Source organism: Camelus dromedarius, chromosome 20 (genome assembly GCF_036321535.1).
Source record: "Camelus dromedarius isolate mCamDro1 chromosome 20, mCamDro1.pat, whole genome shotgun sequence".
In the NCBI taxonomy this organism is placed as follows: domain Eukaryota; kingdom Metazoa; phylum Chordata; class Mammalia; order Artiodactyla; family Camelidae; genus Camelus; species Camelus dromedarius.
In genome coordinates this window covers 27,287,386-27,303,076 of record NC_087455.1, presented here as the reverse complement: position 1 = coordinate 27,303,076, position 15,691 = coordinate 27,287,386, and the positions used below count along the sequence as shown (strand labels likewise).

The 15,691-nt window shown below is 34.4% G+C and overlaps 1 protein-coding gene across 2 annotated transcripts in view; it reads right to left on the bottom strand.

Moving 5' to 3' along the window:
- The window catches only part of LRP12 (LDL receptor related protein 12), a 72,695-nt gene that overhangs the window by 21,139 nt on the left and 35,865 nt on the right, over positions 1 to 15,691 (bottom strand). Inside the window, exon 2 of one of the 2 annotated variants that reach the window (XM_010981860.3) lies at positions 14,487 to 14,543. The exons of the other annotated variant lie outside the window; for it this stretch is intronic. Within the exon in view, the coding sequence (XP_010980162.1) occupies positions 14,487 to 14,543 (57 nt within the window). The remainder of the gene's footprint in view (positions 1 to 14,486; positions 14,544 to 15,691) is intronic. 2 annotated transcript variants of the gene reach the window in all.

Genomic DNA, 15,691 nt, shown 5'->3' with positions numbered 1-15,691 from the left:
CTTAACTTATAATTGACTTATAATACTGTAATGGCATGTAAGTACTCAAATATTTATTAGCTGCTCAAACAACAGTGGGACACATCCAAAAACTAGGTGGGAATAACTTATGACAAAGCTGATAACTCTTAACCTTTAAATAAATGGAGAGACTAGTTATTGGGAAACACTAGAAAGAGTTTTATTAGGTTTTTGTTTTATTAGGTTTGCTTAAAATTTCCTCCCCAAATACCTGATAAACCCATAGGTGGTGCTCTCATACCAAAAACTAAAGAAATTATGGTCTGGAATGGATGCTCAAAAATACTGTTGTGAATATTTTATTTTCACACAACTGCCAAAGGGTAAGACACACCACTCGTAAATAAGAGTGATTATTTAAAAATTCCGTAGTTTACATTTCTAATTCACTAAGTACTTTTATAACATTATCTTAAAATATTAATGATTCTCCCCAATCAAAAAATTATTTTCTAAATATTAGTTATGAATACATTTTGTTTTAATTTTGCACATTTGCAACATGACTGAGTTTGGCATTTTGCTTCAGATGCAGCCAGTGGCTTTTTATCAACACATTTTTATATGTACAACACACAGGGCATGCAGATTAATATACTCTAGCACAACCATAACTTATTCCCTTCTATATGTGACAAAGAATAAATTCCAATGCCCAAAGAGTATGAGAAACATTAGAAACCATTAAAAAATTTCCCTCCCTTTTGAGTCTACAGTTTGCCTATATATCCTGGCAGATTTGTTTGGAGTCAGAAGACCTAGATGCTGTGTGTCCTATGTGTCACTACTTGCTTTGCCATCACATAAACTACTGAACCTTTTTGGGTCTTGGTTTCCTCATGGGTTAAAATAAGGAGTTGCTATTTGAATAACTCTAAGTACTATTTCAGCCTTAAATCATGCTCCCCTTCATCATATTTCTGCCATATTTCTGATACTTATCAGGATGCACTGATACATTTCAAATGCCCACTGGACATTCCAACCTTAAATTCAACATGATCAGAAGAACTGTGCGTTTCCCAAATCCTTTTCTTTATCCTATATTCTCAATCTTTATTGTCTTAGGTATCGTATTTGGTGAAAGGAATAGTTGTTTCACCTAATTCAAGTGAAAAGGAAACTTAAAAGATTACCACAGGCAATCTCAAGGATTTTTAAGCACAGGAAATAAAGCTCACAACAACTAAAACTAGAAATCTTAAAGTCAGAAGCTGAAGTTGCCTGCATCACGTCTTAAGGAATCAAGGTGTGCTTTATGACCTGCACATCTGCTCCAATCTTCCAACTGGCTTTCTGAGTCCTCTATTTTTTCATTATTTCAGTGTCTTATAATGATGTCCCATTCCCAACTCATCATAACACTTCAGCTCAAGCACCTTCCATCAACTGTAACTTCATTTTTTTCTTTATTACATTTATACTATTATTCATTTTATATTATATATACCCTTTTACAGAAAGAATTGGAGGTAACTGATTATTGCAATCAATTTGATAACACTTAATCCTCCATTTCCTCTCTTGTAAATGGGGATTAAAGCACTACCTACCATGTAGGGTGTTGCAGGAATCAAATATAATTATTTTGGTAAAGGATTTAGCACACTGCTTGGATTATGGCAAGTTGTTAATAAATAATATCACATGATATGCCAAAGCAGACTAGGTAGCAGCAACTGAGGTGATTACTAAGGCTGTGTTCAGGCTAAATGGGAAAGAGGGCAGTGATCATTTAATATGTGCTGGGTATCATTATGCTAGGAAGAATGAGAAATTATGCCACAACTAACTGGTTATCTGACATGGGTTGGGATACACAAAAAACATTGCTTTAGGGAATGAATTTTTGTTTTAAACAAAATTTTTATATGGTTCTGCTAGTTTGAACCTCATCTTTCTAGATTTTGACTACACTCCAATTTAGGATGTACCAAACTTGACCTTTCTTTACCTCCATTTATTCTACCCACACCTTCTGACTGTTTACATACAGTCATTTTAGCTACTGTCTGGTTATTTCTTCAATAGAACTAGTTTATGTGTAATTGGCAAACAGAGGAATCTCGTCAATATAATGCTAAGTACTGGAAGATTTTATTCCCAGGATGTTAATGATTTGAAGTATCCAGGGGCAGGAGAAAACCCCTACAGCATCACCTTCCTTACTGCAAGAAGGGGTTAATTTTACTGGTTTAAAACTGAACTGCTTGACCTTTCTTTATATTAAGCTATCTTGGGAGACTGCAAGTATAGATGGAAATGGTGCACACATTTCCCTAGAATCAAAATAAAACAGAACACCTTAATTGATGAAGGGTATCTCTGAATTATGTTTTTAGTTTTGATTGAACTGGTCTCCATTAGAAGCATCTACCTTCAAGGATGAAGAATGAACCCCAGAATATATGGCTGCAAAGAATGGGCTGAGTCCAGGTGTAAATGTCAGGAGGTATTAGACTGTGTTGGCGTCTGGATCGATATTTTGTTTGTTAGGGCTATGCTTACAAAGTTACATAGTTGTAAGCACTCTGTACCAACACCACCTTTCTCATAAGTCCTGTCAGTTAAGTGGTCACTTTCGCAGAATGTGAGATTTCCCAGGAACACATCCATGGCATTATGGCAGAAATGACTGTATTTTAGTCTCTGTTCATTTTGCTTCCTTAATATCTCCCTTAAAAACCAGTGTCATTTTTTTGTCCTCAGAACAGAAATATCTACAAAAAAACTTATCTATTTAACTTGCTTTACATCAGTATCTTAAATAAATGTCCATGTATTTTGGATGATAATGATATATATGTCTACTTTTGATAAATTTCCACCTAACTCCAGAAATAGAAATCCCCAAATTAAAGGGGTTGCAAATGTTCAAAAAATAGTAACTTTCTGGGACATTCTGCTATACAAGAGAAATTGATACACCATAACTGACTATACTTTAATTTTAAAAACCCCAACAAAATAAATAAATAAATAAATAAATTTGAATCAGTGATCAGTGGGAGAAAAAAATAGCAACTTTCGATGTGGACAGCATCTTCTTCCTAGGAGAATGCAGTGATTAGGTTATCTGATTAGCCCCCAAAGCCTATTTAATTCACAGTGCACTAGTGAACAGGACATCTGGAATGAAAAATAAAAGAAAATGGCATTACTACAAGGCCAGTGGTTAAACTACACTAAAAGGCTAAACTAAATACATACAGTTTTTAATTCATCATGTATGTTCTCAATTAAGAAAGGGAGAATTAACTGAAGAATAAATAGGTAGAGATTCTCTGGAGTTCTCAATAAGACTGATAATTTCCAGGTTTAAAGTACAAAGATCTCACTGTATAGTTTAGAAAACAGGGCAAAACTGATTGAGAAATACTCTAGACTTCTTCATGTTTATTCTAATACTAGTTCAATGGTCCCACAGAAAAGCAAAAAGCTATGGTTCTAAAACTAGATTGATACACCACACTATTATCTTTAAAGCAATCATTTAAAACACAGGATGTGTTCAAACAACCTCTATTTCACAAGACACATGGGAGAGAAGAGGACGACTTCAAAGTAATGTCAAATGAACTGCCCTTACTTTGGGATTTCATGGTTTTTAAACCCTGAAAAAAAATAGGCACACAAGGAAATTTATGGTTAGAGCTGAACCACTTGTAAAAGAAAAAGAAAAGCATAATTTCCTGTTCCACATATGAAGAATTGGGTTTCTTTTCAAAACTGACAAGGGTTGTTGACACTTTATGACTAAAAGTGACATGAAATCTTTGTGCCTTTTGTTTTAATAAGTCACAAAACTGAAATGCAAGTAAAAATCAGCTATGCTTACTGGCTACCTAAGTGTATACGATACATATGAAAAGCACAAAAGAAGAGCATGAAGAAAATTCATGCTCTCCTGGAAACTATAGTTTTGTAATAATGAGACAGGCTTATTAACTGAATCCAAGAAACATATAAGCAGCTATGAAAGCATACAAGATAATATAGACCCAAGCAATACAATGCATATTTAAAATAATTTTAAACAACGTATATCATATGGCATGGAGTATTATTAAACAGAGACAAAGGCCCACCTTTGGGCCTGCATTAGGTAAGTCAAGTTTACTTGACTATTAACATAGTATTTCTTTCACAGAACTGAAGTACACAGAGCCAGCGTAAAGGGCACATTCCAAATGAGAAGAATTTAATGGCTCAATTCTGTAGATACTAGCCAACTCATGGTAGGCTACTATTAAAAGAAGTGATATGATTCAAATATTTCATAAAGATCTCTTTGCTGTCCTATAACCTACGGGAAGGGAAACTGGCGAGATAAAGAGATCGGCTAATAAGCAAACACAGAAGCTCCTTTCCTTGTAAAAACTGTACTTTATGAAAGTTTCAGTGTGGAACAAAAGCACGCTCACCCTGTTCCCAAGCAAAGGACAGCATTTATAGTCAATGGTGGTCATCATTTGGCTATCTCATTTTTCAGAGTAAAGAGTGTTTTATAAATAGGAACTCCATTGTGGCTGATGAATACAAAAGCAACTCCAAATGTTGAAAATATGAATAAGAAGGGTTTGATTCCAATGAAAAAAGTGAACTTAAAAAAAATCTTCAAAATAAAAAATTAGTAAGCAAATGGTGACTGTTGAATGGCCATGTGGGATGAGAGTAAGAATCATTCTGAGGGTAATAACTGAATCACACAATACTTGGAAAACACTGTGCCCATACATGCAATAAAAGGCATTTAGACACAGTTAGAATGCAGAGTTAGATGATCAGCACAGAAACCAGACACCTACTGGCCCACTGTTAATTTAGGAGAAGGGTACCAGTTTAAAAACTGACAGCTGAGTATGGCGCACAGTGCTGAAGATGAGATTTTTGTTGCAAGTCAGAAGCTCATGGTTCACAAGTTCAAGGCCTGTGAATATACTCAAAGTGAGGAGTGTGTGGTCAGGTCTGTGGAGCCCATGGCTGATGAGAATGTGAACACCTGTCAGCTTCTTCCTCTTCTCAGGTCTTTTTGCATTTAATTCTTAGTATCATTATCCCTGTTTAACTGATGAGGAAAAAATGGAAGACAGAGAAACTAAGGAATTTTCCTTAGGTCACAATAAGGTAGTAAGTGTCACAGCTGAGACTGGAACCCAGGAAACAGGCTTCAGAGCTGCACACCTAACCACTAAGACACACTACTGCCCTCTAGGGGACGCCCTATGACACCTGGGATAATTATCAGGAGGGTGCCTCAGCAGAATTTCAATAAAGGTAAAGTTGGTCTATTACGGGAAAACAAAAACAAACTCTTGGTCTTACACTGACGTGGAGAGAAAAGGGATAGAATCTACAATGACATAGAAAGAGGGTATAATTAGATTTAAATCAGCTAAGGACTGATTCCTATCTGCTACAAGTCTACTACAGGGCGGGACAAAATTGCTTCTTAGTCTCTTTGGGAGTAAAAAAAAAAAGACTGTATAAAAAGGATTCTAGAAGTTCCTGTGATAATAAAATATACACACAGACATTAAGTACAGGTAGGCTGATGAGGGCGTGGGCAGAATGGAAGCAATAAGCGTATGCAGCGAAGGCTGAGGAAGCTATTTCAGAGGGAAGAGAAACAGAGAAGGCGAAAGCAGAGCAGGCCAGGCGACTAATGAAAAGTGGTGGTGGTCTTAAAGATGCTTAATACTGGGCAGATGGTAGGCGTTTAGACAGCAAGCATGTTGAGTATGAAGTTGATGGGTCACTAAGAACACAGGGTAAGTACCAAGTGAGCGTGAGAATCTGCAAGGTGGATGACACTGAAGTACAATGTTGGGGCCGTCCCCAGTGACACAGCTAAGCCCTGCAACTCAACAGGGAACACAAGAAGCCATGGCCAGGAAGAAACTACTTCAGTTTGAAAGTCCCCTTCTTGCAACTTGACTGGGTTTGTTGCTCACATGTAGCGTCTTGATTTCTTTGACCCTTTGTTGTCCAGACTCCTTTCATACCTGAGCTCTGTCATACTGGAAATGTCAGAGCAGTCAACACACTGAGGATGGACTAAGATAGAAGAAGACAGAGGCTGGACATGCGTAGCACTCCCTTAGAATTATTCCGAATTTCTTTCTAATTTTTTCAAGAAGTCAGCAAACTGAACTTCTTAGGGAAATAATCACTAGCACTCTTAATGGCAATATTTACTAGTCCAAGATGGGAAAGCTTTTAATTATCATTTAAAAGGTAAGAATCAGTGCAAGCAGAAAAATGTATATTAATCTATCACTCACACTCTGGAGACTCATTACTCTCAGACCTATTACTAGAGATCACACATTTCTATGGCAAGCAGGAAATCCTACATCCAGCTGCTTATAGTTAAATGAATATTCCTCTGCATTAGCAGAGATACTTAAGAATGAATGCAGCAATATATTTATTCCTATTAGTCTCAGTGATCTTTTTAAGGACCAAAATATTTCACTTGGTCATTAGCTCTAATCAAGGCAGGTAATCCTTTTTTTTTCCAAGGTCACTAATGCACAGAACAAACAAGTAATAATTAGAGGTTACACAGCAGTAAAATAAAATATATTAAAAAGTCAAAAGAGGCACAAAATACAGAAAAAGAAAAAAATGGGAAAAAAATACAGTTTTTCCAGGTCTAATAGGGTCACAGACACAATATGAATAAGATGAGAGTACACTTAATGGAAAGATATAACTAGCTTTATCCTAAAATTTCTAAGGGTAAGAATAATTTTGAATTTTGCTAGCAAAGCATAAGATAAAATGAATACAGAAGGTTCAACCTTTTATACCTTTCTAAAAAAGGACATAAAAGGGCAATTTCTTCCTGTAAGGGCATAAAAACGATTGATATGGTACCCATTTTCTAAATTTAAGCACTCCAGATGACTAAAATGCTAAGTAAGCTACTGCTTCTATTTCCTAAATGGGAAAAACTGTTAACTTTTGAAGTTTACTGTGATTCTTGCTGGAAACATAGAAGGGGTAAGGCAGAAATCAGCACCTGAGTGAAGATGAACTGGCCTTGAAGTTCACCATTTTCCAAGCCATTTCTGTCAGCTTTCACATAGTTTTCAGTAACTCACAACTTCCTCTAAGAGTGTTCCAGTCTTAGTGTCATCTGTAAAGGGTGATACCCAAAGATAAACCTAATACTCAGACTATGTTTAAGGGATGTACTTTGTTCTGGATACTGTATTTCTATTACTGCAGCTTAAGATCAAATCAGCCCCTAACCTGTATCGGGCTACTAGTCAACTTGAAAACCAAAGCTGAATTGCTCACCTGCTAAGTGACTAGATTTTGCACAACAGCTGCACAGTACCTCCACTTCAAATCCATGTCTTAGCAAAATCTTAGAAAATCAACAAGATACCACACTGAAGAATTATTCTCAAAGTGAAAAAAGGATTATTCTCAAAGTTACAGAGTGGAAAAGAAAATGTCAAATGTTTGAATGCAACTTGTTTTTTTACCTCCACTCGATCTGGTCCACTCACTGAGCAGATAGACTTCACTTCCACCATCAAGGCATCACACACATCTGTCACATCACAACCTGTTCTGTCTAGGGTCCTGGTACATTGAATGTTCTCCTGCTCAGTTCATTTATTGTTTATTATAGTAATATACAATTATAAGATATCATAACCTTGCAATAAATATATAATTGTTCAATAAACAGTTGATAATATATGAAATGCTATGATTATGTAGTATGCTTCCCATAAAATATATTATTGTATAATAAAATGTTATAAAGATTTAATTACATAGCACGTAATATTACATATAAAAGCATATTATATAAATACTGTAATACCACCATCACTTTCTTTTCTAAGACTTACAGTGAATGCTCTACTCCAAAAGCTTGTGTCTCATAAACTCTCTGAAAGCAGGCAATGCCTTTAAAAATTAATAATTTCCTAAACTAATGGATTCTTTTTTAAAAAATGTACTCTGTCTTGTATTATCCACTCACAGTTTCCTTATTTGAACGATAGTTTCTCATAGATTCACACTGTTCTATTTTTATATTCTCAAATCCTAAAACCCCTAAAATATATAAGCTTTATTTTTTCTTCACTTGAAACATGGATAGAAGACACTGTATTGGTCAAAAGAACCGGTGAAATTCTTTTTCATGAGTCGAGCAATAGGTTCAGGTATTTGATTGAATAATTGAAAATAATATTAAAATAACATAGGAAAGGTACAAAGGATCACTTGCACCTGCTGCTTTCCTCATGTAACTTTTCTATATTTAAAAAAAACTGTACACTGTTATCAAATAATTATAGTTTAAGCTTCACTTCCTTTCAAACTTTTTATCTGGAAGATATGAAAATCCTAGGATAATAAAAGTGTTACCAGACTATATATTCTTTCAGGGAAATGTCAGGACACCGTATTATAGTATTTAAGCCTAAAACTGTGGTTAAAACACAAACACCATTTTACTATAGTGCTCTACAGTATTACAAAGTGCTAAGTAATTTGTAAGCAAATTATTGCCATTTAGAAAATAATACATCCTACTTAAAGGTCACAACTAAATTATTAGTTTTAAAAGTCTTACGGGATCAGCAGTGTGCTAGGCTTCTGAGGACTACAATAGGAACTGTAAAATGAAAAACGCTAAAGCAAGGAAGGGTGATGATTCTGATGGAATAAAAATTCCGATAGAATACAGGAAGAACAACGCCCAAAACTACTATTTTCCATACTCTGCTAATTCAGGGAATATGAGCAAGGATTAAGTAAGAAACTTCCCAAGTAGATATTTTCTTTCTCACCTCTCAGAAATGGCAGCCTGGCCTGACAAAAGATTCGAAGTCAAATGTAAAGTACTCAAGATCAGGCTAACTTCCAATAGAGATTTTCGTGATGGATGTCGTAAGTAGAAACGTTTAGAAGCTGGATCATTGGTGAATTGGGAATAACGTGTTAAACCTCACATATGAGAACTTTCTAGTTGAGAGAACACATGCCCTAACATCTGTTCCTATTAACAACCAGAAAATCTTTTTAAAATTTCAGGGCAGTTTTCACCTAACTATAAAAGAAAACCAATCTCATTCCTTTATTCTTTGCAATGTCACAACTTCAGGCCATGAATCTAAAGAGAGGTAAACAGGTATATTTCTAAACAGTTTGGGGAAAATGAAAGGTTGAGACTTTAATAGAAACATGGTAAGAAAAAGTTCAACAGGAAAAACATGATTATATCCAAAGTAGTGCTCTTGTACCTTGCAGATAGCTGTGTAAATTGGTACAATCCTTTTCGAAAGCAATCTGTCAAAAGGTTTATACAAATCATTAAATTATTTATGACCTTTAGTAAAGTAATTCCAATTCTAGAAATCTATTCTAAATAAATAATCTTAGAAAATTTTTAAAAAGCTAGACATATATTAATATGTCCCTTGCATGATCCAGACTAGGGCGAACACACTGGAAAAAATCCACTGATATGTTTGAGCACATTACAATATAGCCACAGGATGGAAATTTTATATACAGGTATTAAAATAACAATTATGAAAAAATTTATTCTATAAAATGTTAATTAGAACAGGCAGGAGATAAAATTAGTTATAATTCAAGTGCATATATAATTATTTTTAAGGAATGTACAGAAAAAGGACAAGTGAAATACTACTATTAATTATACTAATAATTCGGGGTTAATGGGTAATTTTCTTAATTTTTTTGCTCTTCCTCAATTTTTCCAAATGTTTAATGAAGCTTATATAATGAATAAAGAGAATCTGTGAAAACAAATAAAAAACTTGATTTGGAAGTAATTAAGAGTAAGGAGGGTATAATCAAATTATTTCTAGAATTATTCTGACTCGAAGACAGATTCTAGAGTAAAATTCAATTTAAAGTAGATATATTTTAAAAATCAACTGTATGTAATGTATGGAAAGGTCTTGTTATAAATCCATCTGACCTAAAAATATTTTACTGTACGTAGGAGATGACAGTTTGTTAGCTCTTTTAAAAATTTAGGCTTTCTAAAAGAACATGAGACATTTAATTTAGACACTTTTAGAAAAGAACATGAAAATAGCCTTCCTACTCTCTCATATATACAATTAAATTACTTGCAGTTTCTGTGATATAATTTCATAATGATTTTCACATATTACTAGACTTACAAAAATACCATATGTCTTTTCTCCTTTCTCTATTTTATATAGGAAAGCAGATTTAAAATTACAGGTCATCATAAGTTCTAAAGAAAAAATATAAAAAAACTACTTTATACAACTACTTTCTATTATACAATCACTAGATGTATACTTTTTGATAATTTACATTTTCTTATGACAATTCCTATTGCATAAGAACCAGCAAAAGGACAAAAACTCAATTCTCTTAGCAAAGGTTTGAGGAGGAGAAAGATGAAAATGAACAGAACATTAGAAATAGAAAAAATTATCCCAAGTATAAGAACCCAAACTATATTATCAATGAGAAATTATCAATTCCTGTAAAAACTCATACAAGCAAACAAAATTAAGTACTTAGTGCTATTTACAATTAAAGTAAGAAAAATATTAAGTCAACTACATATCAGACATTGTACCTGGGCCTTTTATAAATTCATGATCTAATTTAATATGGTCATTACTTACCATAGATTTACTACACAAGACAGCATTATAGGTGCATTTTCTACACATCTATTTTCTCCATTAACTGGTAAGCTCCTTGAGGCAGGAATGTTTTACTAATTGCATACTTCCACGCTTCCTGGCACAAGGTCCGTATTAGGTGTTTAATACTAGCTAAGTGAATTTAATTTATTACAGACAGGGTGACTATACATCTCCAATTGCCCAAGATAGTTCCAGTTTTGCCTGTGGTACCAGCATTATCAAAAAATATTGTATCCTTTTCTTTCAAAGTGTCCTCATCTAAACAGTAAATTACCTGAAAATACTACTGCAGTAAATTTAAAGTTCTTTCTAAAACTGTCATTAAAATTTCCAGAATGCAAAGAATGAATGAACTAAGGCACTAAGCACAATCAAATAAAGCAGCAGAAGTGAAAAGAGCAGGTGAGGAGCAGAAACAGGTAGCACCACAGAATACTGAGCCACCTCGCCTCTTCTGTGGCCTGTTGGTCTCAAGAGAGTGCAAGTCCTACATTCAGGGGTTCTTCCAAAAGCTAATTTTGCATTTAGACCAGCACTGAAGGGGTTCTCATTTCAACTGGGGATGCAAGGAATTCAGAAGGCTTATAATATAACAAGCATTACATCTTCTATGGCTCCCTACTGACCAAAGAAAAACTGTGATGAATCTGTATATTCAAAAGCACCTTTGGAAAGAGCATCCATTTATATTTTTAATGATATATTTGGAGTATACTTCATATTATTCTTCTCTTTCCATTGAAGAAAGATTTTATAAGACCAACCTTCAGGAAAAACAATAAGCCATTAATAAGGCTTCACTGACTTCTGAAATTAAGTAATTTATTGATACATAAATACATTTAATTAAAACACTAGTTTTGTTATGGGTTGAACTGTGTCAACCCTAAAACTCCTATGTTAAAGTCCTAGCTCCCAGTACCTCCGAATATGACTGGATTTGGAGACACGATCTTTAAAGAGGTAACTAAATTAAAAATGACATCACATGGGTGGGTCCTAATCCAATATGACTGGTGTCCTCACAGGGAGAAATTAGGACACAGATACACACGGAGGGAAGACCATGTGAGAAGGGAGAAGATTGCCATCTACAAGCCAGAGAGAGGGGCCTCAGAAGAAACCACCATTGCTAACACCTTGATATTGGACTTCCTGCCTGCAGAACTACAAGAAATATAAACGTATGTTGTTTAAGTCGCCTGGTCCATGGTGCTTTGTTATGGCAGCCCTAGCAAATGAATATACATTTCTAAACATATGCCAGAAATACAGAAGTAGAAAATAAACAAGATTAAAGAAAATAAATAAGATGAAAACATGTTTTACATATTCTAACCAGTTAATTTTTTTTAAATAGAAATTTATTTAAGGATAGTTTCAATGCTCAACAAGAACCTACCAGTCTAATTTCAGGCAAACGGATAAAAATAAGATGTAGAATCTGATCTTGATGAGTTGAAGCAAAATTTAGAATTTAAGCAAATACTGGATCTGTCCAAACTTCTATAACCTCTCACATTCCCTATAAATCCACCTAACTCAGCAAACCAGCATTTTCAAATATCTAATGCATATTATAAAATGATGCATGGTGGAAAAAAGATCCATTTAAAGAGCAAGAAAAGCCACTGTTTTTTAATGTAACATAGAACAAAATGTCCACTGATTTGGTTTCAGATTCCCACTTGCAACTAACATTTAAGAAACTACCACTTGTTGAGTTTTGGCATAGTATCAAAGAAGAATATTCACAATTACCCGAAAAGGCTATGAAAATACTCCTCTCTTTTCAAATTACACATAGGTGTGAGGCTCAACTATCTTCTCATTGTTTAACAAAGTAACATGTTACAAAAGGCTGAGTGCAGAAACAGATGTTAAGAATCCAGGTATCTTCTTTTAAGCCAATCTTTTAAAAACTTTGCAAAATTACAAAGCAATACCACTCTTCTCATTGATGTTTTTGTTCTGGGAAGTATATTTTTAATAAAAGTATGTTATGGGATGTAAACATGCAATAGATTCATTACTATTATTGGCAAATTAATTAAGATGTGTTTAAACAATTTCTCAGTTTTAATTTCTAATACAGTAAACATCAGTAGCTATAATCTATATAAACAAAAACTCTTTGAAGTTCTTGTTATGGGCTGAATTGTGTCCCCTCCAAGCTGATCTGCTGAAGCCCTAATCCCCAGTGTGACTGTATCTGGAAACAGGGCCTTTAACAAGGTAACTCCTAAGGGTGAGGCCCTCATCCTACAGGACTGGGGTCCTTAAAAGAGGACGAGACACCAGAGACCCCTGTCTGTCTGAGTGCTCAAAGAGGCAAGGCCGTGTGAGGACACAGCAGGAAGGCACCATCTGCAAGTCAGGAAGAGAGGTCTCCTCAGAAACCAACCCCATCAGCACCTTGATCTTGGACTTCTGGCCTCTAGAACTGTGGGAAAGTAAGTATCTTTTATTTAAGCCTATGGTATTTTGTGATGGCAGCCCAAGCAGACGAACACAGTCCATGGTATTGTTAAAAGAGCTCAGAAGGGGTCCTGAGACCAAAAAATTTGAAAATCACTAAGTGAGAAAACAACCATTTGGCTGTGCAAATTAAGTGTTTGTAAACAATCTCTTTTCATGTTTACAACTTGGAAAAGTAATCATAATTTTCATTAGCTATCCAAAGTAGAAAAAGGGAGAAAATTAATGTTAACTCTAAAATAACCTTTTAAACCTTGATATATACAGTTACACGCCATTTGAAAGCATACAAAAACGGGGAAACACTGTGAAAGAATTAACGCAGGCTATGAAGATGGCTACCTTTCATTTTCAGGAAACCAGCCTTGTCAATCTGTCTGGTCTAGCACAGGCTAACTCTCAGAGTACTTGTTAAAGTCTATTAACTTTCTGAATATAAAATCAGACATAAAACCAAAGAGGAAACCTCCAGTTTTGCTTCATGAGAAAAATAACCAAAAAAATTACAAGGTGACAGGAAGAAATCAATCAGTAAACTGACAAACACACCAAGGGCAATTTTTCTAACCATACAAAACTTACCAAGGCTATAGGGAAATAACACAGTAATAGTAAGAAACTCTGTTTCAGTACATGCAAAAATCAAAGATTTTGCTCTCCTAGTAATGATAGTTTATAAATCAAAAATGGCATCAAAGCTGTGGAAGTCACCTAAGAATGAAAATTTTAATAGTTATGGGCCTTTAATTAATTATTAGGTTATAAAAGCTTAGATTGAGCGGAAAAAAATGCATTTACCTCAACAATATTCTGAATCTCATGGACACAATATGTTGTTGGGTTGCTTTTTAGTAACATATCAATCGTGCACTCAAGTACTACAGTTTTCTGCATGGTAGTCCTCTAAAAATCAAGCAAAATGCTTAATATCTAACGCTCTAATGCTAGGAAGAACATTCAAAATTACATTTTAATAAATTTCATTTCATATAACTTTGTATGGAAAAGAAACACTAGTTCAACTTAAGCTAACTTTTCTCTTGGCTCAATGTTTGTACAGAAAAATTATCATGCAAACCTTTTGGAAAAGTATAATCAATCCATGGGCATGCAAGTATCAATTTTATCTTATGAGAGTTTCTCCATGTTCCAGTTACTTCATTCCTTATTACATGCTGCAAAAAGCAGTAATAATTTTTATAGCCAAATATCACTTTGTAAGATACCAGGTGGCTTTCAATATTTACCATATAAGTCATGCATGAAATTTAAACATTACAAAAAATGACTTACCAGTTGACATTCCTGAAATATGCACATTTTCAGAATGTTCTGCAAGAGCACCATTTCCTAAAATTAAACATAATGAATAAACTAATTTCCAAGATAAAATTTTAAAAAAATTTTCAGATTTTCCCTTTAACAGAAAAACTACACAGAGTTACTTGTAATTTTCAGAAACTAAAGTCTCTTATAATAAAATCTTCAAAACAATACCACAAAGCCCAAAATTATAACAGTAGTAGGGAAAACAAAATGTTTTAGAAATCACAACAATATAGTGTAATAGATAAAAACAAAAAATATAGATCTGATTAATACCAGAAAGAATTTTCTATCAAGTTAATAATCAAAAGAGAACTTAGTACTATTACTAAAAAAGAGACAATCATATACTTTTTAAAAACAGCATTCCTCTGAAATCAGTCCACAACGTGCTTAGTGCTAGGGTAACACATGTTGGTACTTACAAAAAAAATGTTTTGCATTGTCTTGTAAATCTTTCCACATTTTCTCACCAACGACTCTAATAGTCTTTAGACTGGGGACAGAATTAAATCCTATTCTGGTAGCCCCTGATGTTCCTACACCTCCTGCCACAAAGTTGGGCACATGGATGCATTCAAGTAACTTACTTAAGTGAGTTATGAGTGTCACCTAGTAAAATAAAAGTGTTTTAAAAAGACTCCCATTTAAAGTATTGATACTATTTACTCCTTTAAATTCATGTAAAGTGTCTCCAGGTGTTCTTTTTTAAAATTTTATTTAATCATAAATTATTTCTGTCTACTTTTCATGTACAAATTGCTTATCTTTACTTCTAAAGTTTTGTCTCTTTCTACTCACTAGGTCAATTTAGCATCACAAGACCTAAGGAATCCAGCTGACAGAATTCTCCCCAGAGTGGGGCAGGGGAAGAAACTAGGTGATAGAAACTTAGGGCAAAAGCACAATTCTCTTCGAAGGCTGGAAGAGTAGAGACGATAGCAAATATAATCAACTATTCTTTTGCAACCATCACACTTCTATGGTTACTTGATTACTGCATAGCATCCCCCAATGCACTAAGCTCTAGGACAGCAGAATCTGTGTATACTTGGCTCATCATTGTATGCAGTTCCTAGAACAGAACAGGTGCTCAAAGAGCTAATGAATGAATGAGGGAGGTCATGACGATTCAATGAAATCATGCCAATTAAGCACCTGACATAGTGTTT